Consider the following 27,161-nt stretch of genomic DNA (forward strand, 5'->3'; position numbering starts at 1 on the left):
CACAGTGCCAATCACCCTTTGTAACGCTAGGAAGATAAACTCTACTCGTTCAATGGAATCTATTGTTTACAAGATGCTGTCTATGAATAAAACATGTTGTTTTTCACAAGAGTATTTTTTTTCTGAATTTATGCTGAATCCTTAAGAGAAGCTTGTTTTCTTTCAGGAATTTCATAATGTTTGAAACCACAATACTTTCTAGGATCCTGCAACATGTGGAAGTCAGTGATATTGATCTGTGGTTGGCACACTCAGTGTATTGTGCGGAGAGAATCTGTCAGCTCATTAAAATATATGATAAATGCTTAAATATGAATGGTCACCTCTTTCTTTCTTCTCTCTCTCTCTCTCTCTCTCTCTCTCTCTCTCTCTCTCACACACACACACACACACACACACACACACACACACACACACACACACAGGGGGAGGGGGAGAGTTGTTAAGCCGCACCTGGATTAGCTGACAGAGTAATGGAATGATGGCTCCAATCCTCTTCGCACTGCGACCTGCTTTGTTGGCTTCAGCTAGTGCCAGTTCTAGGAGGTCCTTCGCCAAATTACTTCCCTCATTCCCATCCTCAGACTTGAGGATCACGTCGAAGCAGCCACGTTCCAGCAGCTGGTTGAGTGCTTTCATCACAGGCACGGCGACACGCTCACTGTACTGGTTCTCGCGCCAAATGAGCACGGCAGCTGCAGCTAGGCGAGTCAGCTCTTGAGTATCCCGGGTCGTACGTAACTGTTGCAGGTGGGCAATCAGTGTGGCCCCTGCACGATTGGCCTGAGGAGAAACATCAAATTAAGCTTGTGCTGATATTGTTTCCAATCACTACAGATTTTCTTTTACTGTCAATTTGGTTTGTCCTGATAATAGTACTGAATGACACACTAGACATACTTTCTTAAGGACACACTGACCATCCTGTAAATGTTCTTAAACTATACACTACCTGGAGCGGGGAGGGGGGGTAGCACGCAAAAAGGTAAGAGAAAAGGAATGAACCTTCATTGGTTGAGAGGCTATGTGATGTTATAGCAGTGATTACAAAACTAAGCCACATTTACAAAGAACTTGCTAGTATGAAACCACTTATCAGTATAACACTGCATCACCTCAGGCCTGGATGCATGCAGCGAATCGTTGGGATGGTTATCATGAAGCCATTCTATCCTCTCCTGGAAGCTCGGGAAGGGTGTCACAGAGCTGTTGTATCCCCTCCGGAGGCAAGCTGGTCCACGACTGTTGTAACTGACATTGATATCCTGGACACTGGTACTAGGACAGAGTTGATGTTCGAGCTGGTCCCACATGAGTTCTATGGGGGACAGATCTGGTATCTTGCTGGCCTTGGAGTACCTCAACATCACCCAGACAGTTCAAAGACACACATTCCACATGTGGACAGGAACTGTCCTGTCAAAAAAGTGACCACAACGTGTCGCATGAGAGGTAGCATGTGAGTTAGCAGGATGTCTGTGATATACTGCTGTGCCAGTCTGTCAATCACATACCTGACAACTTTCAAAAATAAAAAAAAAAAATCAGGAGATTCAGTTTCAAAATTGGGAGGTATAAAGACTAAAACTCTCTCTCATTATCAGTACAATCTTTTGAGACAACTGATGTCTTTTCCTGTGATGTCACAAAGCTATACAACGGCTTTAAAAACTCAAATGAAAACACTCGAACTGCCTAAAATGTTAATATGTGAAGTATGGGAAAGGGAACCACTTACCTATAGTGGACTGGTTCATGGTACACAGAAACACACAATAGAAAACACATAACTTGCCATTTATTTCTGTTATAACACCTCAACCATAAGTTATTTTCAACTGTTATGTTAACTGTTTTCTATTATGTGTTTCTGTGTGCCACACACCAGTCCACTATATATAGATATTATCCAGGGACATTTTCCTGAACAGGTGACTCATATGGTCTGCACAATTGATTGGCAAATTGTCTTGTAAAATAAACACTGTAAATATTAATGATATGAATATAATAGAGGGAAACATTCCACGTGGGAAAAATATATCTAAAAACAAAGATGATGTAACTTACCAAACAGAAGCGTTGGTATGTTGATAGAGACACAAACAAACACAAACACACACACAAAATTCAAGCTTTCGCAACCCACAGTTGCTTCATCAGGAAAGAGGAAAGGAGAGGGAAAGACGAAAGGATGTGGGTTTTTTATCAGATCATTTTGGGTTAATGATTGGATACTCCAAAAACCCACATCCTTTCGTCTTTCCCTCTTTCCTAATGAAGCAACCATGGGTTGCGAAAGCTTTAAATTTGTGTATGTGTTTGTGTTTGTTTGTGTCTCTATCAACATACCAACGCTTTCGTTTGGTAATGGTAAGTTACATCATCATCATCATCTTTTTTTTTTTTAAGATAAACAATGTAAATAAGCATTCAACATTTATCACCCAGTCACTTTCATTTTTAACAATGGATTCCAGTTTTTTATTGTTATTCACACACTTAGGATTTTCTTGGTGCTTCTTTGTTCACACATTTTGAAACATTGCTTTTTCCACCACGTGATATACAAATGTCACTTCGGCAAAAAGTACAAAATAAGAAACAAAACACAAAATCAAAATACTACAAATATGATGTATAAGATATACAAGAAGTAATGGCTTACACGAAGATGATGTTTTTCAGGGTTTCAGGTAACAAAATAACTCTTTAAACATTCATTTATACTGATTATAAAACATGAATAACAAGCAATTTCACTTAAGCACAATGACAGCACACAACACTTAAGCACAATGAGGACACCCAAACACAAGTCCAAACAGAGCACACCACTGAGCAATATGAGTACACATTCTACTAAATTCATGTGAATGAGGAAAATAACAACTGATATGCAGATTGTGTACAACTTTCTGATTTCTATGAACTTTGGTATGTACATGGATTAAAAAAGACTAATGAACAAAAGACTTCAACCAATGGCCCAAAAAGCATATAAATGAATAAATAAATATGGAATAATCAATAGGCAGGAGAGTACAAAATCTGAAGTCTCTTCTCTAAATCAGGTAAGCAATCACTACCAGCCATGACCTGAAGTCATATCTAATGGTTCCACTACATCATGAACCCAAGAGTAACATCGCTATGCCTCTCCAAAACATTGGAAGAATAGGACCATTCCTCAGACTGCGCCATATTCACAAACTACGGTCATCCATGGTAGTGCAGAACCGCGTTCATCACTGAACAGAATGTGACACTTCGATCGCTGGTCACAGCACTACTTCACACACAGTCATTTGTGTTGTGGTGTTAACGGCTGCCTACACACGGAAGGGTAATTCCCCAGTCCGGCTGTGGCTAGTCTCCGGCCAATGGTGTGAGACGACACAGAATATTGCAGGGAGTCTATTACTTGCCCTAAGATGGCAGGTGCAGATGTGGAGGGGTGACACTGTATTTCGTGCACAATACCGCAATCCTCACTTGTGGTGGCCTGGTGTTGTCCACCGAAACTTTGACAATGAATACGTCTGCCTTCACATTCCCATGCAAACTAACACTGAGCTACTGTCACAGCTGAATGGCTCACAAATACATCTGGACAGACAGCCAAATGGAGACTGATAATGAGATCCTTTTCAAACTGTGTCGTCAGGTGCTGCTAACACTGCCTCACACGAGAACGCAGCAGCTCTGTCTTTCATGGTGATTACTCTACATATGACACTGCAGACACTCCTTATTGCAATTCTAATCATTTACATATCGAAATGTCAGGTATGTGTACAAAGTTGCATTGACATTCGAGCATATCTTCTCGGTGCTACATTTTTTTTGCCAGGAAGTGAATATTTTTTCTCTTGTGAGAAGCACTTCAGTTCTTTTCAACTGAAGAATTGCTATGTAAGTATTCAAATCATCTGATGATGACTGGTTAATAGGTCTAGAACTGATAATTCCATCGCTTGCATGACCCGAGAATGTACATGCAATTTTAAAAAACTGTACTGGTTAATTCCATGTCGAGTGGTCTAGGGATCATTACGTGCACATCTCAGGTTTTATTCACATTTTATGTGTAGGTTTACCGAACAGCTCAGATACAAATTTATAGTGCAAAAATTTTAATACTTCAGCAGCAGGATCCTCTCAGATGAAGAGTGATGAAATGTTGCAATGATATTTCAAAAGTTTTGGCCAAGCCTGAAGTGCTGCAATTCAGCAAATAAATGTGGTAAAACTGTAAAACTTTGCAAGATGTGTCAACAGTTTGTGACATGCACTTCCTGTAAGTTCTAAGTCATTTTTTGGACAATTTTTGATCCAAGCAGCACTTCTGAAAGAGTATTACAGCTCTTAGCATATTGATTGTCTCTGTGGAAGATCAAATGAGGCATCTACTACAAATAGGGTCACAACCTGATAAGCACTTGTGTATCTTACATATTGTGCTTGCAGCAAAATCAGGTATTAACAATTGTCAGATACGGTTTATATTACAAGGAGACAAGCTGACATTATAACTTCCTTTTTAACAGAAGACTAAACATTTCCATCTAAGAACAAAACAACAATGGATTACCAGCATGACTAACACAGATCCATTCAGTTCCACTTGGAGAGAAGGTTTTAGCTTATTTTGAGCACATTCACTCATTTCGGTATTATGGAATTATGTTCTATATGAAAAAATAAATTACTTGTACACTACCAAAGAGATTGAGGGGCTGGCCAGTACTTACCTCAGCTCAGTACAGCCGATAGATACACGAAACAGGACAGAAAATTTACATTCCTAGCTTTCGGAACTTTGTTCCTTCATCACGGAGGAGAGAGGGGGAAAAAGGGAAGAAGGGAAAGTGGATTCAGTTACTCACAACCCAGGTTACGAAGCATCAGGGAAAGGTAAACAGGGAGGGTAGTAAGGATGGAGGCATGGTCGTCAGAGGGAAGCCAAAGATATTCTACTGTAAGTACTGAGGCAGCTTCAAACCAAAGAGGATGCATACAGAAGTAAAGAGGCACACAGTATAAAGATAAACACAACTATGTAGGAAGAAAAGATGTGTGAAAGGCTAAAGAGGAGAGGGGAAAAAGGAGAAGATTGAAGAGTAAATGGAAGTGAGGTTGGTTAACATAGGTTCAGCCAGGGGGATGGCGGGATGAAAGGATGTGTTGAAGTGCAAGTTCCCATCTCTGCAGTTCCGAGGGACTGGTGTCGTCTGTGATAAGCCAAATGGCATGTATGGTGTAGCAGGTTCCTAGTTCCCTAGAATTATGCTGGAGGGCATGCTCTGCTACTGGGTATTGGAGATCTCCTATGCGGACAGTTCGTCTGTGCCCGTTTGCTGAGCGCATGAACGCGACAACTCAACTGGCTCAGCGCATGAACGCAACAACTAAACTGGCTGAGTGCATGAACGGCTGACAACTAAACTGGCTGAGCCCATGAATGGCGACAACTAAACTGGCTGAGCGCATGAACGCCGACAACGAAACTGGCTGAGCGCATGAACACCAACAACGGAACTGGCTGAGTGCAGGTACGCCGACAACGAAACTGGCTGAGCACATGAAACTGTGCAATCATAACATTTGGAAAAATTACTGCTATTCATACTTTCCTCAACTGCTGGGAGACTGTGTGTGTGCGTGCTAATGAAGCCAAGAGCTATACCAGCAGTAGTGTAGCTACTGCCAGGTCTAACCTAGCCCGGCAGGTCTCAGCACAGGGGCCAGACAAAGTGTGCACTATAACAATTGACCTTCCTTATTTCTGTTCCCTACCTACCCCTACGATACTTCTGCTGATCGACAAACGAAATACAAAAGTTCTTGGCAAAATTCAAGAATACAGAGATACAAGTATCTTAGAAATGAAATAAATAGCAAGTGCAGCAGAGCTAAGGTGAAATGGCTGCAAGGAAAATGTGAAAAAATAAAAAAAGAAATTACTGCTGGAAAGACTGAGTCAGCATATAGAAAAGTCAAAACAACATTAGGTGCAATTACAAGTAATGTTGGTAACATTAAGAATGCAATGGGAATTCCACTGTTAAACACAGTGGAGACAGCAGATAAATGAGAAGATTACAACGAATGCCTCTATGAGGGGAAGGACTTGTCTGAAAACGTGGAAGAAGAAGAAGAAGTGCGAGTTTAGGGGAAGAGACAGGGGATTCAGCATCAGAGTCAGAATTTAAAAGAGATTTGAAGGACTTAAGATCAAATAAGGCAGAAAGGATAGATAACATCCCACCAGAATTTCTAAAAGCATTAGGGGAAGTGGTAACATAATTACTATTCACATTGGTGTGTAGAATGTATGACACTGGCGATATACCATCAGTCTTTTGAAAACACAATACTCACACAATTCCCAAGATAGCAAGAGCCAACAAGCATGAAGATTATTTCACAATCAGCTTAACAACCCATACATCCAAGTTGCTAACAAGAATAACATACAGAAGAATGGAAAAGAATGCCAAGGATGTCAAACAGTGGAAAATCCAGTATGAAATGTAACAATATTATGAAAAGGATAGTTGTTATTCACCATGCAGTGGAGATGCTGACATGCAGATAGGCACAAAAAAAGACTGTAGGAAAGTGAGCTTTCGGTTAACAAGGCCTTCATTGAAAACAGACAAAACACACACACATACATACACACACACAAATGCAAGTCACATGCACATGATGACAGTCTCACTTTCTGATGGTCTTTTTGTTGTGCCTATCTGCAACTCAGCATCTCCACTATACGGTTAGCAGCAACATTTTCATAAAATTGGGGATGTGTTAGATGACGATCAGTTTGGCTTTAGGAAAGGTTTGGGCACCACAGATGCAATTCTGAAATTGTAGCAGATAATGGAAGCAAGACTAAAGAAAAATCAAGACACATTCATCAAATTTGTCAACCTGGAAAAAGTATTCAACAATGTCAAGTGCTGCAAGATGTTTTAAATTCTGAGAAGTAAAGGGGTGAGAATGAAGACAGGTAATATACAATATCAGGGTGTCTACATGGACAAGGAAAAATAATTCCCGGATTTTTCCCGAATTTCCCGGTTGAAAATACACTTTCTCCCGGGTGAAAATACACTTTTTCCGTGTTAAGTGACAGTATATTTTTCTCGGCACTTATCAATCCTTTTATGGTTTATGGTTTTATACACCGGCGTAGAATTTCCCGGTACTTTAGAAAATCAAACTCAGGGGAAAAAACACGTTTTGAAAAGATCTTTGATGTGCAGCAACATATACACTGCATATTTCCGTGTTACGAAGGTATAAATTCGAATTCCACCAAACACCGCATGTTACTTTCTGAAGCATTAAAATCGAGATTGTGACGCGCTTTTGTAAGCCAGTCACAGCTCATGTCACCTGGCTCGCCAGCTGATGACAGCATTTGACAAGCGATGTAATCAGCCAATAGCAAGATCACTCTTAAGTAGTGCGAACACACAAATAAGAAAAATTAATGGCTTAAATTAATGTATAATTGTTGCTATAAGAAAAGCAAAGCTATCACATATAATATTGGTCTCTAAGATTAATAAGCTGCAAGAGAAGCTAAGCTCCCACATATATTGTTGATCTTTTTTGCGCGTCATACATCACATAAATGTGCCAGTAAAATTTTTTAATAATGACGTAAATGCCTGATCTTCTGGGCTCGAAATTCTTCATATGGTCATCCCAAAGAGTTGATTTTTATATGAGAGTCAAACGCTCTGTGATTTAAGAAATTCGTCGTACACTCTCTCACATGGTTTATCTCACATAAAAGGAAATTTACTCTGAAAGTAACGCTTTTCAAAGCAATGTTAGCAATATTAGCGATATTTTTCCGTGACCTATTGCAAAGGTACGTTTCAGCAGTTGCCACAGAGCGCCAGATAAAAGGCATCACTACACTCGCGCAGCTACGATGACGCAGGAAGCCCGCATGTTCGTACGTGTGAAACATTAAAAGATCTTGCATTAAAACGAATCTAATGTAAAAAACTGTCACGTCACGCTCGTTGGAGGCAATTTGTTGTTAAGAAGCACTGCACAGTCGTCCTAAAGCCTTTGACACACTTTGCTGTTGGCAGACGCTTGTATGAGCACTGTGTTTTGTTGTTGTATATGGCGCATTTTCTTTGCGACTTAAGTTTTATTTTCGTTTTTTTCTCTCGTTCATGTTTTGTTGCTGCAGTATTATTTTGCACAAGCGGGATACAGTAAATTTTTTTGTTGGGAGTATTGGTTCTTACCAGTCAAAATCACAAAAATTTAACTGAAAACTAAAACAATGAAAAATTCCCGGAACTTAAAAACATTCCCGGGTTTTTCCCGGTTTTCTCCCGGATGAAAAAATTCCCGGGTTTTTCCTGGATCTCCCAGCTGTCCCGGGTCGTAGACACCCTGAATATGTACAAGAACCAAGAGGGAACAATAAGATAGGAGGACCAAGAACAAAGTGCTTGGGCCAAAAAGGGAGTAAGACAAGGACATAGACTTTTGATCCTACTGTTCAATCTATACATCAAAGAAGCAATTATGGAAATAAAAGAAAGATTCAAGTGGAGGATAAAAATTTAGAGTGAAAGAATATCAATAATAAGATTCTCTGATGGCATTGCTATCCTAAGTTGAATGGAAAAAACTGTCTAATGGGTACAGTATATGGACTGAGAATAAATCGAAGAAGTATGAAAGCTATGAGAAATAGCAGAAGACATAACAGTGAGAAACTTAACATCAGGACTGGTGATCATGAAGCTGATGAAGTTAAGCAATTGTGATATCTAGGCAGTAAAATAATCCATGATGGACGAAGCATGGAGGACATAAAAAACTGACTAGCACTGGCAACAAGGGCATTCCTGGCCAAGAGAAATCTACTAAAACCAAATGCAGGCCTTAATTTGAGGAAAATATTTTTGAGAATGTACAACTGGAGCACAGCATTGTATGTTAGTGAAACATGGACTGTGGGAAAGCTGGAACAGGAGAGAATTGAGGCATATGAGGTGTGGTGCTATAGAAGGATGCTGAAAATTAGGTGGACTGGCAAGGTAACGAATGAGGAGGTTATCTGCAGAATCAGCAAGGAAAGGAATACTGACAAAAAGAAAGAACAGGATGATAGGACACACGTTAAGACATAAGGGAATAACTTCCATGCTAATACAGGATGACAGAGATTGGAATACACCCAGCAAATAATTGAGGTCATAGATTGCTAGTGCCAGTCCGAGATGAAAAAGTTGGTACAGGGTAGGAATTAGTGGTGCGCTGCATCAAATCAGTCAGAAGATTGATGACTAAAAAACCTACTCTTTCTTTTTCCAAGCCTTCCCTGTGGTGAAGGCTTTGGAAGTTGCAACAGCAGAGACTAAGATTGTTAGTACGGCGATGTTCGTATGGAGACAAGTAAGTCTTGAAGGGCTATGGGAGTTAACTCGTACAGAAAATCATGGCTGGGTGGGCTCTATAGGTGTAGGGAAGCAAGCCAACTGCCTAGTGGAGACAGCACATAAGACAAATCCTGCTGGCTAAGAGGCAGTGAAGTGGTAGTCCCACTACTGAGTTGTCCCTTTGAAGTGCCCATAATCAGGCCAGGGTACACTGAATCATTAGCAGTCTTCAACAGAAAACAAAGCCAGATGGATCTCAGTGGAAATGGCCAAGGTGAAACAAGAGTAACAATTTTGGAATAACAGAATCTCTTGAGCTAACATCACAGAATGTAAGATGTTTCTGTATGGAGGATGTAGAACTGTTCCAGAAGTTTTAAGGACAGGAAATTGCAAATACGCATATTACCTGAAATGAATAAAAAATTGAAGTGTGTAAGAGACATTGAAGGATAGTAGTGTTGAAATGAAGAGACACTTATACATTTAATTACTCCTCCTCTGACTCACAGCTATTCAAATTGTGCTAGTATCTGTTAACGTCAGAGCAACTACACTTGAAAAACCAGTGAAACAGGTTTGGCAGTCAAGATTATAAATTTAATTGCTGCTTGTTTTCCTTGCAGCAATTTAAACAGTGCTTTCAGTTCCAAATCCAATAATAATGTCATAATTCATAACATATTAAAAAAAAAAAAAAAAAGGAAAGAAAGACGTACTTGGGACAATGAATTTTATTAATGTAATTCCTACTTGTTTCACACACAGTAATTTATGCTGTGTTATTACAACAGATGAATATGTATTCTACTACTCAGGAGGAGAAGTAAAAGGAATTAATGGAGTAGGAATGATTATGACAAAGGAATTGGCTAAATGTGTGGAATATGTAGACTATGCAAATGACCGGGTTATTGGTGTAAGGCTGAAAGGAGCACAAAAAGATTTACTGATTGTCCAGGTGTATACGCCAACTTCAGAACATGATGACCAAATTGTAGAGGAAACGTACAATGTAATAGAGAGAATAATGGACGAAAATAAAAAATGCTGCAAAATAGTTATGGGAGACTGGAACGCCATTGTGGGAGAAGGGAAAGAGAGAAACATAGTAGGCAGTCATGGTCTTAGAAAGAGAAATGACAGAGGTGAATGGTTAATTGGCTTCTGCAGGGAAAGGCAGCTGATAGTGGCAAACACATGGTTCAAGAACCATAAGAGGAGGCTCTACACATGGAAATCACCAGGGGATAAATATAGAAACCAAATCAATTTTATACTGGTAGAAGAAAGATACAGGAATGGAATCAAGAAGGTGCACACATTACCAGGTGCAGATATTAATAGTGACCACAACTTACTTATGGCAGAAATAGAAATAAGAATGAAAAAACTGAAAAAGGCAACAATGGTGAAGAAATGGGATCTAGAGAAGATAAGGTCCAACAAAGAACAAATTACAGAAATGCTGTCTCGGGACTTTCTAAACACATTACGAGACAAAGAAGCACCTGATAATGCCAACGAGTACTGGAATATGCTGAAAGAAGGCATCATTAAAGCAGTACAGCAAAATATAGGATATGTAAAAGGGAAAAGGTCAAAAAAACCATGGGTCACACAAGAAATGATTTCCAAGATGGAGGAGAGAAGAAAATTGAAAAACAAGAACACTGAAGATGCAAGAAAGATATACCGAAGGTTAAATAACGAACTGCAAAGAGAAACAGAGCACGCTAGGAAAAAATGGCTGAAAGAGGAATGTGATGAAATTGAAGAACTGGACAGGAAGGGAAGATACGACTTACTATACAACAGAGTAAAGACTATGACATGGGAACAAAACAGAGCAGGAAGTGCTACTATGGAAATTTTGAGTAAAGACGAAGAGGTAGTGTATAAAGATCGTGACGATGTCCTCCAGAGATGGGAAGAATATATAAAAGAGCTATATGACACAAATAGCAAACCAGAAACTCTGGAACTTGAATCACACAACAGTGTAATTGATGAAGAGAAAGGACCGACCATCATAATGGAAGAAGTAAAGTCTGCCATTGCTGCAATGAAAAATGGCAAAGCAGTAGGTACAGATACAATACCGGGAGAAATACTAAAATGCTTGAACCACAATGGAATAAGAGAAATATTGAGGTTATGTAATAAAATATATGACAGTGGTGAATGGCCTGAGGACTTTTTGACAACAGTAATGATTCCATTACCGAAAAATCAAGGAACCAAGAAATGCAGCGAGCACAGGACAATCAGCCTCATTTCACATGCAGCCAAAGTGATGTTAAGAATAATTAATAAAAGACTTGAAAAAGTAATACAGGAGAATCTCGGCAAGGAGCAGTTTGGCTTTAGACGGAATACGGGCACCAGAGATGCAATAGGGCTCCTACGAATCTTGGGAGAAAGGTTTATTGAAAAAGGAAGAGACCTATATATGTGCTTCATCGATTTAGAAAAGGCATTTGACAATGTGGTTTGGGACAAGCTAGCGACTATTATGAGGGAAAAGAGAGTGGACTGGAAAACCAGAAGACTTATAAACTCATTGTACCTTAATCAAAAAGTTTCAGTCAAAGTGAGAGGAGAAAGTACAAACTGGATCAGACTAGGGAAAGGAGTAAGACAAGGATGCTGTTTATCACCTACTCTTTTCAACCTGTACTTGGAAATTATGATTGACCAATGCTCATTAGATGACAAAGGAGTAGAAATTGGAGGAAGAAGAGTAGGGTGCTTGAGATTTGCTGATGACATGGTCCTTCTAGCCACAGGGGAAAAAGAATAAAAGGATTTGGTGGACACCACTGCAACTAACGGAAAAAAATATGGAATGAAAATTAACACAAATAAAACAAAAGTATTGGCAATAGGAGGAAATAAGGAAATAAAAATTGTGCTGAATGGAGAAACACTAGAACAGGTGCAAAATTTTAAGTATCTTGGAAGCAGGATAGACACCGACTGGAAGTGCACCACAGAAATTAAAACAAGTATAGCAATGGCAAAAGAGGCGTTTTATAAGAAAAGGAGAATCTTCTGCAGCGGTATGGACAGAGAACTCAGAAAGAGACTCATAAAACGTCTTGTATGGAGTGTTCTTCTATATGGCGCTGAAACATGGACTATGAGGAAAAAAGACAGAGAAAGGCTGGAGGCTTTTGAGATCTGGACATAGCGGAAGGTGGAAAGAATAAGTTGGATGGACAGAGTAAAAAATGAAGATGTACTGAGAAGAGTGGGAGAGAAAAGGCAGTTACTAGATGTAATAAAGAGAAGAAAAAGAAATTGGATTGGGCATATATTAAGAAAGAATGACGGACTGATAAAAACAGTTTTAGAAGGTTATGTAGAAGGGAAAAGGAAGCGAGGAAGGAAGAGATTCCAGATACTGGATGACATGATGGACGGTACAACATACAGCAACCTTAAGAAGGAAGCAATGGATCGCAGAAAATGGAGAGGCAAAGGACCTGCTAATATAGCAGATAACTGATGATGATGATTACAACAGAGTCTAACATAACATCATAATTTGTGGCACATTGGGAAAAAAGCAATGAAATATTTGTCAACAACTATAATTAATGTAATTCTCCTTGTTTACTTGAAGCAAGTTATGTAAATTGCATTACTCACTCCCAAAGTCAGTACAACATTGTAATTCGTGACATGTTTGGAAAAATGCATTAAAATATTTCTGAAGGGAAATATGATTACTTTAATTTATGTGAGTCAAACTGTCACATTCCAACCTAACATAGACTTCATGTGCAAGCTACAGCTCACCACAAGAACGTTTCTTTAGCTTTCAGATTTGTTGCCTTTGCCAATTCTCAAGGAAACTTTCACATCCAAACTTAACAAAAACCCTGTAATAACTGATATAAACGTGAAAATTAGTCAAATATTGGTGGCAACCAATACTATTATAGAACTTTTGCTCATGTTACAAACAACAATAACAAATAAAAATGAAGAAAAATGAATTTGGAACAAATTTTATTCAGTTTGATTATATTCAGTTTGATTATCCATCAATGTAGTAGCCCACAAAACATCTAAAAATAAATCTGATTTGTTCCCTCCACAGATATTTGAAGAGATAGCTGTCAAAAAATGTCTCCCAATGTACTGTATCATACACAAACCATTTAATAAGAGGCCATGTGCCCTCTGTAATATATGTATGGGCACCTGTTGTCACATTCTTGAAAATGAATTTGTGATTCACAGTAAGGTGCTTGAAATCTTTGTTTTTGACACATTTATGTGTAGAAAAACTGTCTGACATTATTGCTGTCCCTGGAAAAACATTCTCTTTAACAATTTTCAGGAGAACAGCTTTTGAATGCTTACAAAATAACATGAAAACAATTGTACATACATCTATGAGTAACCCCCCGCATACCCATCTTTCTATTTCTGTTTCTGACCCCTCTCCTAAACTTATTACTATCAAACAGATTCACTGACACCGACGATCTGTCCTTCATCACCAAGTTTCTTGCCCTGTCTCACACACACTTCCACACTAATTTCTCAACAAAATTGTCTCCAGTCTACCACACAGTTTACTTGGCCAAGTGAAGTTCCTGGCATATACATTTTGATTTATACTCATGAACCCACAAATACATAAAGTGAAGTATGACACTAATTTTCAACTTGCTTCCAGAAAATAAGGAATTCTTTCAGACAGAGTATTTAAAAAAAGTGACGGCTTTCACTGCACTTACGAATGATTCCATCCACAGAAACCTTTGACTGTTTCAGCACCATTTCTCTACCAGATTTTCATGTCTTGACAATTAATTCACCAGATATGTACTGTCGGATGATGTCACCATGCGAAACCAAATAACTTAAATCGTATCACTTTATGGACTCCAATTCAATGATAGCAAAAATATCTCACAAAATTAAAAACAAAGAGTATGTAACTTACCAAACGAAAGCATTGGTATGTTGATAGAGACACAAACACACACACCAAGGTGGGAAACCAGGAGGTAGGATAGTTTTTTGAGGTGGAGGGTGGCATGCTGTTCTAATTTGCGGCTGGCCTGTAGGAGAATGCTCCGAACAGCCGGTGTGGATGTGGGAGAGGAAAGATTGAGGACTTTTATTAAGGATAGGAGTTGACGGGTGTGGTCATTGGCTGAGTTGATGTGTAGGTGAAGGATTAGGCGGGTGAGGGCTATGGATTGTTCAGTTTGAAACTGGTATAGGGACTGATGGAAAGAAGGGTTACAGCCACGTTGTCTGTGTCTCTATCAACATACCAACGCTTTAGTTTGGTAAGTTACATCATCTTCGTTTTTAGATATATTTTTCCCATGTGGAATGTTTCCCTCTATTGTATTCACAAAACTAAAAAATACACACCGAACAACAGAAAACAACACAATGGTTTCAATTTTGGTGCTAAAAATACACTGCCTCTTTTCTCGCCTTTCACCGACTGCGTGTGAAACTATCATCCCATTGGCTATGTGACACTGACATGCTATTAACCTATGAGCAATACAGAAACACCGCTGTAACTGCTGCTGTCTGAAAGTGCTCTTTCAGCCAACCAGGCACAGGCACACGCACAGGCAGGCACACACACACACACACACACACACACACACGCACACACACACACACCCAACGCAAACACTCATGTCCACAGTCTCTGGCTACTGAAGCCAGACTCATTACATTCCATCCTGGATCTTCCACTTTAAATCGACTGAAGGTAAAAGAAAATAAAATGTAACAAAAAAATGAATATCAAAGAACATGTCTTTCAATTGGTAAAATATATGTTATTAAATCTAAGAATGTGATTTATAAAAATTAATTTCTGGTAAAGAATCTTCCACCATATTTTACATTCTAACAGCACAATCATTTTCAGTTAAATATCAGTTGGGTTTAAGTTGTGCACTACAAAATAAGGTTGACAGAAGCAAATCCAACAGGTGCTCAAAAGCACACTTACATACCAGACTAGCTTCTAAGCATACTCAAAGATTAGCTAATGTCCAAATTACTCACCAGTATAATAATGTCACCTCCCATACATGTAAGGAGACCCTCCATGACACAAGCTGTGTAGGGTGTGAGAGGAAGCAGCTGGCAGAAGGAAGGATACGTCTCTGATTCGCACTTCCAGTTAATCACATGGGTACAGTCATGTGCAGGAAAAATGCGACGTAGTTCGTTGCAGTCTGGAATGCTTGGAACTGGATACTCACTGGAACAGTTAAGGGAAAAAAAAGTACAATATTTTTGTTAGAACAGAGATGACATAATATTGCTACTTTGTTTGGGCAAAGTAATACCAACACCCCATCTCGGCAATTGGAACAGCTCAAATAATGGCATCAGATGGAATGAATAAAAAAATTGTAATTAGGTTAATGGTATGAGTTTCCCAATGAAACTGTACCAATTCCTTAACAGAAGTTGGAGGAGGAGGAGGAGGAGGAGGAGGAGGAGGAGGTTACACACCTTAATTGATTATGCAATACAGATAGCTCAGCATTACACTTATCAGATAGTTGCGAAAGCAAGTTATTTCACATTTATGTTCATTACACTGAGGTAACAAAAGTCATGGGATACCTCCCAATATTGTGTTAGACCTCATTTTGCCAGGCATAGTGCAGCAACTCAACACAGCATGGGCTCAGCAAGTTGTTGGAAGTCCCCTACCATAATATTGAGCCATCTGCCTCTACAGCTGTCCATAATTGCAAAAGAGTTGCCTGTGCAGGATTTTGTGCAGAAACTGGTCTCTTGATTATATCCCTTATTATGTTTGACAGGATACATGTCGGAAGATCTAGGTGGCCAAATCATTCGCTTTAATTCTTCAGAATATTCTCCAAACCAATGGGAATCAATTGTGGCTTGGTGACATGGCACATTATCATCCATAAAAATTCCACTGTTGTTTGGGAACTCCACGAATGGCTGCAAATGGTCTCCAAGTAACCAAATATAACCATTCCCAGTCAATAATGGGTTCAGCTGGAGCAGAGGACCCAGTCCTTTCCATGTACACACAGCCCACACCATTATGGAGCCACTACCAGCTTGCACAGCACCTTGTTAACTTAGATCCACGGCTTCGTGGGAACTGAGCTGCACTTGAATCCTCCTATCAGCTCTTGTCAACTGAAATCAGGACTCATCTGATCAGGCCAGGGTTTTCCAGTTGTCTAAAGTCCAAATGATAAGGTCATGAGCCCAGGAGAGGCACTGCAAGCTATATGAGCGAAGGCACTGGAATTGGTTGTCACCTGTATAGCCCATCAGCATCAAATTTCGCCATACTGTCCTAATGAATATGTTCGTCATATGTCCCACATTGACTCTGATAGTTATTTCACGCAGTTTTGCTTGTCTGTTAGCAGTGAAAAGTCTACGCAAATGCTGCTGCTTGCTCTCAGTCATTAAGTGAAGGTTGTCAGCCGCTGCATTGTCTGTGGTGAGAGGTAATGCCTGAAATTTGGTATTCTAGGCACACTCTTGACACTATGGATCTTAGAATATTGAATCCCCTAACAATTTCCAAAATGGAATGTCCCATGCGTCTAGCTACAACTACCCATTCAAAGTCTGCTAATTCATGTCAGAAACTTTTTCACATGAATCACATGAATACAAATGACAGTTCCGCAAATGAACTGCCCTTTTATACCTTGTGTATGCGATACTACCACCATCTGTATATGTGCATATCACTATTCCATGACTTTTGTCATCTCAGTGTATATCAATTATGGTGGGAAAGTCACTTAGTGACAAAAGATATAAGATTGTCTTGTCTACATGCCTAGAAACTGAAACAAAAGTATTAACTACAAAAAAGGCATGAAAGAGTACACATTTCAAGCACTAATAAAATAACAGAACAAACTTTATGTTTTTGGGGAGCCATATTTTGCAATTTGCAAACCAAACAAACAGAGAAAAAGTAACAAGTTGGAATAAATTAAACAGAATATTAAAAAGAAACTTTCATGAACAAATGACAAGAATGATAGTTCACAAGGTTATATTAAAACTGGAGCTTCTATATGCGTTTAGTTGAAGTTAAGAGTTAGTGATCCTGCCTAACCAACAGAGTTATTTATCAAACATGAAAACGCTACAAGAATCAGAAGTGCGCTCCCATGTACAGGTAATATCGTTCTCTTTGACAAAATGATGAAAGCACAATAAACAGTACACAGAGGAGAGGTACTTATATTTTCTAATTGGCGTAATTTTAAAAGGCAGAGTTAAAAGTGAAAAGGAAAGAAGATCATGAAAAGTACAAGAAATGGTACATCATATTCTAACCAGACTAAATGGCACTAGTGTTTTACTCAAACAATAGAGAATATGTTGAAATATAACCAAACTCAGAAGGTGAGAATAGGAGAGATCTTGTCAACAAAAGATGGAACAGTTTGTGTAGTCGCAGAATGGGGGTGTATCCAATATTGCTAAAAGAGTCATGGTTATAATGAAACCAATATTGGACATTTCTAGGTATGCAGCTGAGGGCAATACCACCTTTTATTATCCAATCCCCCACTGGGAATTGAGTCTGTGGCTCCAAATGGAAATGGTTTCATGGAGCATATAACTAGATATAACTGTATTTGAAAATAAGGATCTGATATCTACTGCACTTTGTGATCTTTGTAAAGCTTTTACCTAAACAGCCCTTAACAGTTTACTTGGGAAGTTGTTATTTTATGGCATACACAGGCTGTGTTTACCTGTAATCATGTCCTATTTCTGCAACAAGAGGCAGTGTGTTTCATTTAGAAATAGATGCTCTTCACAGAAGAAAATTAGGACTGGTGTGCCGCAGAGCTCAGTCCATTTCTTTTCCTCATTCCAATCAATGATTTTCCCTCTCATCTAGGAGCTAATGTCCGCAGAAACAAAACAATCACTCAGTTTGTCAATAGGACAAAACAAAACACATTCATATTTTCATAGAAACAAATGGTATTTGTGCCAATTACACCTCACCTCGGATCCTTCACTCTGTGAACACTACCTTCAGTTAGCTAATGCTCCACTCTTTGATGTAAGATGCATATTTCTATCAACACTTTCACACTTACTAAAAAGCAACAGCTACCTAAAAAACTAGAAACAGACTAAAAAGAATATCATACCCGTACAAGGGAGTAGACTTCTGATTCTTGTAGCGTTTTCATATTTGAAAAGTAACTGTGTTGGTTGGGCAGGATCACTAACTCCAAACTTCAACTAAACACATTTTAAAACAGTGGCTCCACCCGAATGTCCCAGAAATTGCCACCTATATCTCACGAGCACTGCAACTGGCTCCTTCATTTCGTGAGCTCCGCACTAGTCCATGAAATTATTTAACATTCGGGTCTTTCAACCAATTGGTGTTGGTGGCCTCATGCAGGCAATTTCAATGGCCATTTACCGCATGTATTAATCACTGCTCTGCGAAGTACTGCTTCCTGCCACAGGTGTTCAGATATTTCCAACAGATATTTGGAAACTCCTGCCATCACTCACCCTTGAGCCAGCCTCGTAGTCCTCCAACACAACAAAATGTAGAACAACTAACGAAACACCATCCCATCATTTCTGGTCTGGAGAAAGCCTCCTTCCTACCGGAAACTGACTTCAGCATACACAATAGTCACAGGAAATTGCTTTCTGGCAAAGACCAAAAATGCACAAAAACTACCTAGTTTGAATCTTTTAAATCAATTTCTAAAATCTGCTCAGTACTTGCCCTAAAACATTTTTTAAGTTAATGATTATGATTGGTTTTGTGAAACACCCTTTTCTACACTGTAAGAGAACCATTTAAAATAAACACTATTGATATTAAATTGTAAGATCTTTTCTGAAAAATACCCTGTTACTGACTGTACATGTAATGACTGAAACTATCCCGCTGTAAGTTGCAGACAGTTAAAAAAGAATTATTGAAATTGTCCTTTATTTCAATGTTTCAATAAAGCCCAAAGAAAACCGTAGTGTGGCTTTGCAAGCCTCCAAATTTGGAAAATTATAATTTTTTGTACAATTGAGTTTTTCCTACATCAAACCAAATTGTCAGACTTTACATTGGTCAGTGGTCCAGGATTGTGGCTATTGCTTCCCTGATGCCTCACTTATATGCTCATCTGGTTTATATGAGATGGGGCGAAACACAATTGATTTTGGTCAGTTCACCAAGAACTGTTTCCACTGGCATTATGTTCTCGGAACAAACACTAAACATATTTGTTACTTCAAAATTGATGTTTTCCATATTAAAAGTAATGTTCATCTTTAATGTGTGAATGACTACTTTTTTAATCACAGTGACAATGGAATTAGACTATGGAAAACAAACAATAGTTTTATAAAATTATGAAAAAGAATTGCTCGGCACTACCTACCTTCAGGAGAAATGTCAGATCTGCTGACAGACAAACGTTTATGTAATATAATTATCCACACTTTCGAAACTAATAGTTTCTTCATCAAGGAGAACATGGGATAGATTGACAACATTAAAAAGAAAAGGCAGTTCACTTAGACCACAGTTTCAGAGGTATCCTCCTGAAACTTCCTGACAGACTGAATCTGTGGGGCAGACTGGGATTTGAACCTGGGACCTCTGCCTTTTGCGGGTGAGTCCTTCGCCAACTGTGTAATTCGAGCACTATTCACGACCAGCCCTCACAGCTTTACTTTTGCCAGTACCTCATCTCCTACCTTCCAAACTTCACAGAAGTTCTCCCACAATTTTGCAAGAATGACATTCCTGGAAGAAAAGATATTGTGGAGAAACAGCCATAGCCTTATGGACCGTCAGTACAGCACTTGTCTGAAAAAGGCAAACGTCCCAAGTTCGAGTCTCATTCTGACACACAGTTTTATTATGCCAGAAAGGTTCAAGTCAGAACACACACTCCGCTGCTGAGTGAATATCCCCTCTGGAAACAATCCCCCAAGCTGCGGCTAAGTTGTGTCTCTGTAATGTACTTTCTTCCAGGTACGCTAGTGTCAGCAGGAGTAATTCTGTGAAGTTTGGTGGGTAGAAGATGAGGTACTGGCAGAAGTAAAGCCATGAGGACAGGTTATGAGTCATGCTGGGTAGCTCAGTACGTAGAGCAATTGCCTGTGAAAGGCAAAGATTTTGGGCTTGAGACATTTAAGCAATTGTTCTTCCTGCAATCCATATGTAAAGAGAATGAGTAAAAGCCCGAATAACTGTGCATGCACTTCACAGTGCTTTGCAGAGTATGTGTGCAGTTGTAGATTGTGTGTGTGTGTGTGTGTGTGTGTGTGTGTGTGTGTGTGTGTGTGTTTTCTGGTATACCTGAAAGGAAACACATCCTTTTCGCAATGTTTAATCAGTTCAAATTACCTGTGAAGGAGCGCCGTAAACACCCGCCCCGCATGAGCTCGCACCCTCTCAATCTTCTCCAAGCAATGCTGTACCACTCCAACCATTGTGCGGCTGACAGTGTCTGGACGAAGAGCTTCTGGCATCTCCCGCGCCAGCAAGAGTACCACAACCTGTCACACATAAGGGGTAAGCAGTAACAAAAAGTATTCATTAAAAAAAGGCTGAATTGGTAGTTCTCTGTTTTGCAAACAATTTGTTACTGTGTGTTTCAAACCTAAAACTGCAGCTCTTTATGCTAGTCTATTATGTGAAAGCCTCTTCATATCTGAACAACTACAACATTCACTTGACCTTGGTTATTTTACTCAACCCTTGATCTCTCTCTACAATTTTTAACTCCCACATTTCCTTCTCCCGTTTCTAATCCGATAACTCCTCGACATCTCGGAATATGTCTAATCAACCGATCCATTTGTTTAGTCAAGTTGTGCCGCAAATTTCTTTTTTCTTGTATTCTATTCAGTACCTCATCATTATTTAGTCTTCAGCCTTCTTTTGTAGCACCATATTTCAAGAGCTCCTATTCTCTTACTTCTAAACTGTTTATAATCCGCATTTCATTTCCAAACAAGGCAACACTCCAGACAAATACCTTCAGAAAAAACTTCCTAACACTTAAATTTATATTAGATGTTAACAAATTTCTCTTTTTCACAAACGTTTTTCTCAATTTCACCAGTCTGCGTTTTATATCCACTCTACTACTACAATCATCAGTTAATCTGTGGCCCAAACAACAAAACATATTGATAAAAAATCTACTCACCAAGCGGCAGCAGAACTCACACATAAAAGACTGTTGTGATTGGCAAGCTTTCAGAGCCAGTGGCTTCTCCTTCAGGCAGAAAGAGGTCTTCAACCCTTCTGCCTGAAGGAGGAGCCACTGGCTCCGAAAGCTTGCCAATCACAACAGTCTTTCATGTGTGAGTTCTGCCGCCACTTGGTGAGTAGATTTTTTTATTCTCAATCAGATAATTTTATCAATAATTGATTGTTTTCATTGTTATAAAACTGAGATTGAGATTTCTTGATCTAATTTTCTCAGCATCACCTGATTTAATTCTACTACATTCCATTCTAACAATATGAAATGAATAAGACTACTACTCTCCACATAAAGGAAGCACTGAGTAGCAGATGGGCACATTAAATAAAGGCTAATAGATATTATTTAGCCATTGGATTAAGTCCTTCATCAGCAGTAGATGAAATGTGTGTGTGGGTGTGCGCGCGCACACGCACACGCACACGCACACACCTATTCCCACATGTGTAGCTCACACGCTCACTGTCATCTCCACACACTAATGGCCAGCTGACGATGGTAGCACTTACCTTTGGGATAATGCAAGGATATGGTGGGGGCAGTTAGGGCCAGCATTGTGAGGCTGTGTTATGGGATAGCAGGAGGGGGTGAGGAGGGGTGGAGAAGGAGCATCATAAAGGGATGAGGAGGAAAGTAGAGAGGGGGAAAGACCATGCAGGTGAGTTGGAGGGACAGAAGGCTTGTGCAGAACTGGAGTGGGAGCAGGGAAACGAATAGAGGCAGGTGGTGGATACGGACTGGTGAAGGTTAAGGCCACGGGGATTACAGGTATGAAGGATATGTTGCAGGGAGAGTTCCTATTTGATGTAATTCAGAAAAGCTGCTGTCAGGAGGAAGAACTCATGTGGCAGGGGCTGTGAAGCAGTTGTCAAATTGAAGCACGTCATGTTGTGTGGCATGCTCGGCAACCGAGTGGTCCAGCTGTCTCTTGGCTACAGTCTGGCAGTGTTATTCATGCAGACAGAGCTTTGTTTTACTTCTGTTCATCTCATAAGCTCTATTTCACAAACCATCCACTTCATGCAACTTATCTTCCGAGTCCTTCACCGTATCTGACAGAATTACAATTTCACTGGCAAACTTCAAAGTTTTTATTTCTTTTCCCAAAGTTTAATCCCCTTTTCAAATTTCTCATTGGTTTTCTTTACTACCTGCCACATGTACAGATTCAACAACATGGGATATAGGTTACAACCCCGTCTCACTATGTTCTATACTACTGCTTCCCTTTTAAGTTCTTTGACTGCAGCCAAATTTCTAAATTTTAAAGAGTGTATTCCAGTCAGTTTCATCTGACATTACAATTATACACTTTTTTTCGGTAAACATACTTTAGTTTATCACTTACACAGTACTATATGTCTCGGGTGGAATACAAACAGTGAGAGCAAAGGTTACCACAAATCACATACATTATCTTACTCTATAAACTTCTCTTTCACTTTTCAATGTAGTCTCTATTTTTGGCTTTTTCCAGTATATGTCACAAAGTAAAAGTGCTCGGATGAACAAACAGAGTGTCACATCAGACATGCACAATATTTTCACAACAAAATGAGTTTTTATCATCCGGTACACCAACAGAACCTGGCCATCACCAATCGAGTTATGGAAGTGATGGGGTGTGATCCACATTCTGTCTAAACACCAATACAGCATTTCTCCTGGGTAGTGTAAAACATACACTCCTGGAAATTGAAATAAGAACACCGTGAATTCATTGTCCCAGGAAGGGGAAACTTTATTGACACATTCCTGGGGTCAGATACATCACATGATCACACTGACAGAACCACAGGCTCATAGACACAGGCAACAGAGCATGCACAATGTCGGCACTAGTACAGTGTATATCCACCTTTCGCAGCAATGCAGGCTGCTATTCTCCCATGGAGACGATCGTAGAGATGCTGGATGTAGTCCTGCGGAACGGCTTGCCATGCCATTTCCACCTGGCGCCTCAGTTGGACCAGCGTTCGTGCTGGACGTGCAGACCACGTGAGACGACGCTTCATCCAGTCCCAAACATGCTCAATGGGGGACAGATCCGGAGATCTTGCTGGCCAGGGTAGTTGACTTACACCTTCTAGAGCACGTTGGGTGGCACGGGATACATGCAGACGTGCATTGTCCTGTTGGAACAGCAAGTTCCCTTGCCGGTCTAGGAATGGTAGAACGATGGGTTCGATGACGGTTTGGATGTACCGTGCACTATTCAGTGTCCCCTCGACGATCACCAGTGGTGTACGGCCAGTGTAGGAGATCGCTCCCCACACCATGATGCCGGGTGTTGGCCCTGTGTGCCTCGGTCGTATGCAGTCCTGATTGTGGCGCTCACCTGCACGGCGCCAAACACGCATACGACCATCATTGGCACCAAGGCAGAAGCGACTCTCATCCCTGAAGACGACACGTCTCCATTCGTCCCTCCATTCACGCCTGTCGCGACACCACTGGAGGCGGGCTGCACGATGTTGGGGCGTGAGCGGAAGACGGCCTAACGGTGTGCGGGACCGTAGCCCAGCTTCATGGAGACGGTTGCGAATGGTCCTCGCCGATACCCCAGGAGCAACAGTGTCCCTAATTTGCTGGGAAGTGGCGGTGCGGTCCTCTACGGCACTGCGTAGGATCCTACGGTCTTGGCGTGCATCCGTGCGTCGCTGCGGTCCGGTCGCAGGTCGACGGGCACGTGCACCTTCCGCCGACCACTGGCGACAACATCGATGTACTGTGGAGACCTCACGCCCCACGTGTTGAGCAATTCGGCGGTACGTCCACCCGGCCTCCCGCATGCCCACTATACCCCCTTGCTCAAAGTCCGTCAACTGCACATACGGTTCACGTCCACGCTGTCGCGGCATGCTACCAGTGTTAAAGACTGCGATGGAGCTCCGTATGCCACGGCAAACTGGCTGACACTGACGGCGGCGGTGCACAAATGCTGCGCAGCTAGCGCCATTCGACGGCCAACACCGCGGTTCCTGGTGTGTCCGCTGTGCCGTGCGTGTGATCATTGCTTGTACAGCCCTCTCGCAGTGTCCGGAGCAAGTATGGCGGGTCTGACACACCGGTGTCAATGTGTTCTTTTTTCCATTTCCTGGAGTGTATTTCGTGGCTCACCAAGCTGCAATCCCTCGCCCGTGTGGTTTATCATATACAGGTCAAACAGTCAGAACAGTGGATGAACGCAGAATGGTACACACAGACTTAAGATGACCGAGTTAGGGAAACTTCATAAATTTCAACTATACAAAAGTACTGATATACACCTCCAAATTATGATTCCATGACTCCATCATAACAGAAATAATTGAAATTGAAATCACAGGCAGCCCTATTAACCCAGCCTCAGGGTACTGTCACAGCAAGGCGTTTAGGGAATCTGCATCATAGTACTTGAATGGAAAAGTAGCAAGTTGGACAGAGTAATGCTCGGGTGCCATATGTATCAACAGTGAGCCAAGTGTGGAAGCTGGGGCACAGAGTCAGTACTGAATTACATCTTGTGGTTGAAGGACAATTTTTGTCAGTTTTTGCTTTCAAATATATAATTACAGAAACAGGGTTCTGCCTTATTTTATCTGGAACTCTTCCATTTTGTCTGTGTTTGCATACAAAAACAACAATGTGGGAACTGTGGGTTCACCTTGATGCAAAACACTTCTGTTGTTTATTTATTTATTCCCCCAAACTAGTTTCAGCGACAAATATCGCCACCATCAGTGAGTTTTTAAAATCTTATTTACTATACATTACAGCATGGTTTTCAGATTGTTGTCACTGTTTGCTGCATATTTTCTGTGTTTTTCTGTTGCCGTTTTTCTCAGCATACATCATGTCATCTGCAACTGTGTGAGCAGCTGTTAGGAAATAAATATACCAGTTTCACACACGTTCCACAGGATAAACAGAATATCTCTTAAAACAGAAAACTACACACAGGAACTAAATACAATCAAGCAAATTGCCATCAAAAATGACTGCAAAACAGACATAATAAACAAACTCAACAGCAAGGTAAAAACGAAACACAAAAATAGTGGCCACCCGCGCAAGAGCACAACCAACAGATCTGTAAACCTGGGGCAGAACATGCAGACTGCACAACATCAGGAAAAATAAACAGGTGGTACACATACAATAATAAAATACCACATAAAATTGGAAACATCTTCAAAAAGCAAGGGATTCCAATAATATTCAGAATGAATAACACAGTTCAAAAAAGGCTCAGACCAGACAAAAGAACCTCGGATGAATTCAGCAATGCTGGAATATAGCAACTCACTTGTAACTCCTGTCAGGTCCAATACATACGACAAACAAGCAGAAATTTCTGAACTAGGTACACGGAGCACATGAGAGTTCTAAGGAGTGACAGCACGAATTACGCTTTTGCAGAAAAGTAATGAACAAAAACCATGACTCCACTAATACCGAAAGTGATCTACACATCCTGAAACACAGTCTATCTGACAACAAACAGTAGAATAAAATTATCACATATAAAAGGCTATAGTGAAAGGGAAAAATATAATACATGAAAACACAAAACTTTGCAACCACACACTCTTTACAGCTCTGAGAGAACTGACCCAGAAGAACTGACACAGAAGAGAAAGCACACACACGCAAAAGAACCATTCCCCACATTACACAGAGAGACATTAATGAGGAACAGACGACGTCAGAACTCCCACTACAATTTTCATATCCTTCTTGCGACAAGTGATACACTTCTCATGATGCACGCAAACAGCAAGATGGTGTAGAGTTTTGGATTATGAACGAAGAGCAGAAGTTATGTTTTTCTGTATATAAAAGTAGCTGCAAGCCATCCAATGAAAGTGAATAAACAAGAAATTAAGTAACATGAAAACTGTATCCACAACACTAGCAAAATCCCAATTGTGTAACGCTGACATGTGTAAGTTCACGTTTTTTTTTATTACTTTACTAACAGGCAACCACACAGTTGCAGATGCAAGAAAAATGGCAACAGAAAACCACAGAAAATACGCCACAAACAGTGACAACAATCTTAAAACTAAGCTGTAATGTATAATAAATAAGATTTTTAAAAATCCACCGATGATGGCGATATTTGTTGCCGAAACTAGTTTGGGGGAATATATGTAATTTTTGGATTATCGTATTTGTATTCCCAACATTCTATATATACTGTGAACATATGTAGCTATTGATGACCTTTGTAAATTTGTGGGTGGGGGGAAGGGGAGGTGAGGGTGTATGTAATTTGTTTGTGCTAACTTCTTTTGTTTCTATATTACAATGCCTCAATGTAAGCTGTATTTTCTAAAATGGACTGTGTCACTTTCACAAAATATTACGTGTTCTGCCATCTTGTTTTATGAGTTCTGGTCAGGAATTTCAACTCTGTATTGGCAGCTGGCCCTGAGGTGGGCACGCACACGCTTGCTTTTGTTAT

General features: G+C 40.2%; 1 protein-coding gene across 1 annotated transcript in view; it reads right to left on the reverse strand.

Annotated features, from left to right (window-relative positions):
* Window positions 1-27,161, reverse strand: part of LOC126428194 (tubulin-specific chaperone D) — a 195,790-nt gene that overhangs the window by 13,459 nt on the left and 155,170 nt on the right. Inside the window, exons 15-17 of the mRNA XM_050090110.1 lie at window positions 20,845-20,996; window positions 15,489-15,687; window positions 454-783 (exon numbers count right to left, since the gene is read on the reverse strand). Of these exons, the coding sequence (XP_049946067.1) occupies window positions 454-783; window positions 15,489-15,687; window positions 20,845-20,996 (681 nt within the window). The remainder of the gene's footprint in view (window positions 1-453; window positions 784-15,488; window positions 15,688-20,844; window positions 20,997-27,161) is intronic.

Source organism: Schistocerca serialis, chromosome 12 (genome assembly GCF_023864345.2).
Source record: "Schistocerca serialis cubense isolate TAMUIC-IGC-003099 chromosome 12, iqSchSeri2.2, whole genome shotgun sequence".
NCBI classification, from domain to species: Eukaryota; Metazoa; Arthropoda; class Insecta; order Orthoptera; family Acrididae; genus Schistocerca; species Schistocerca serialis.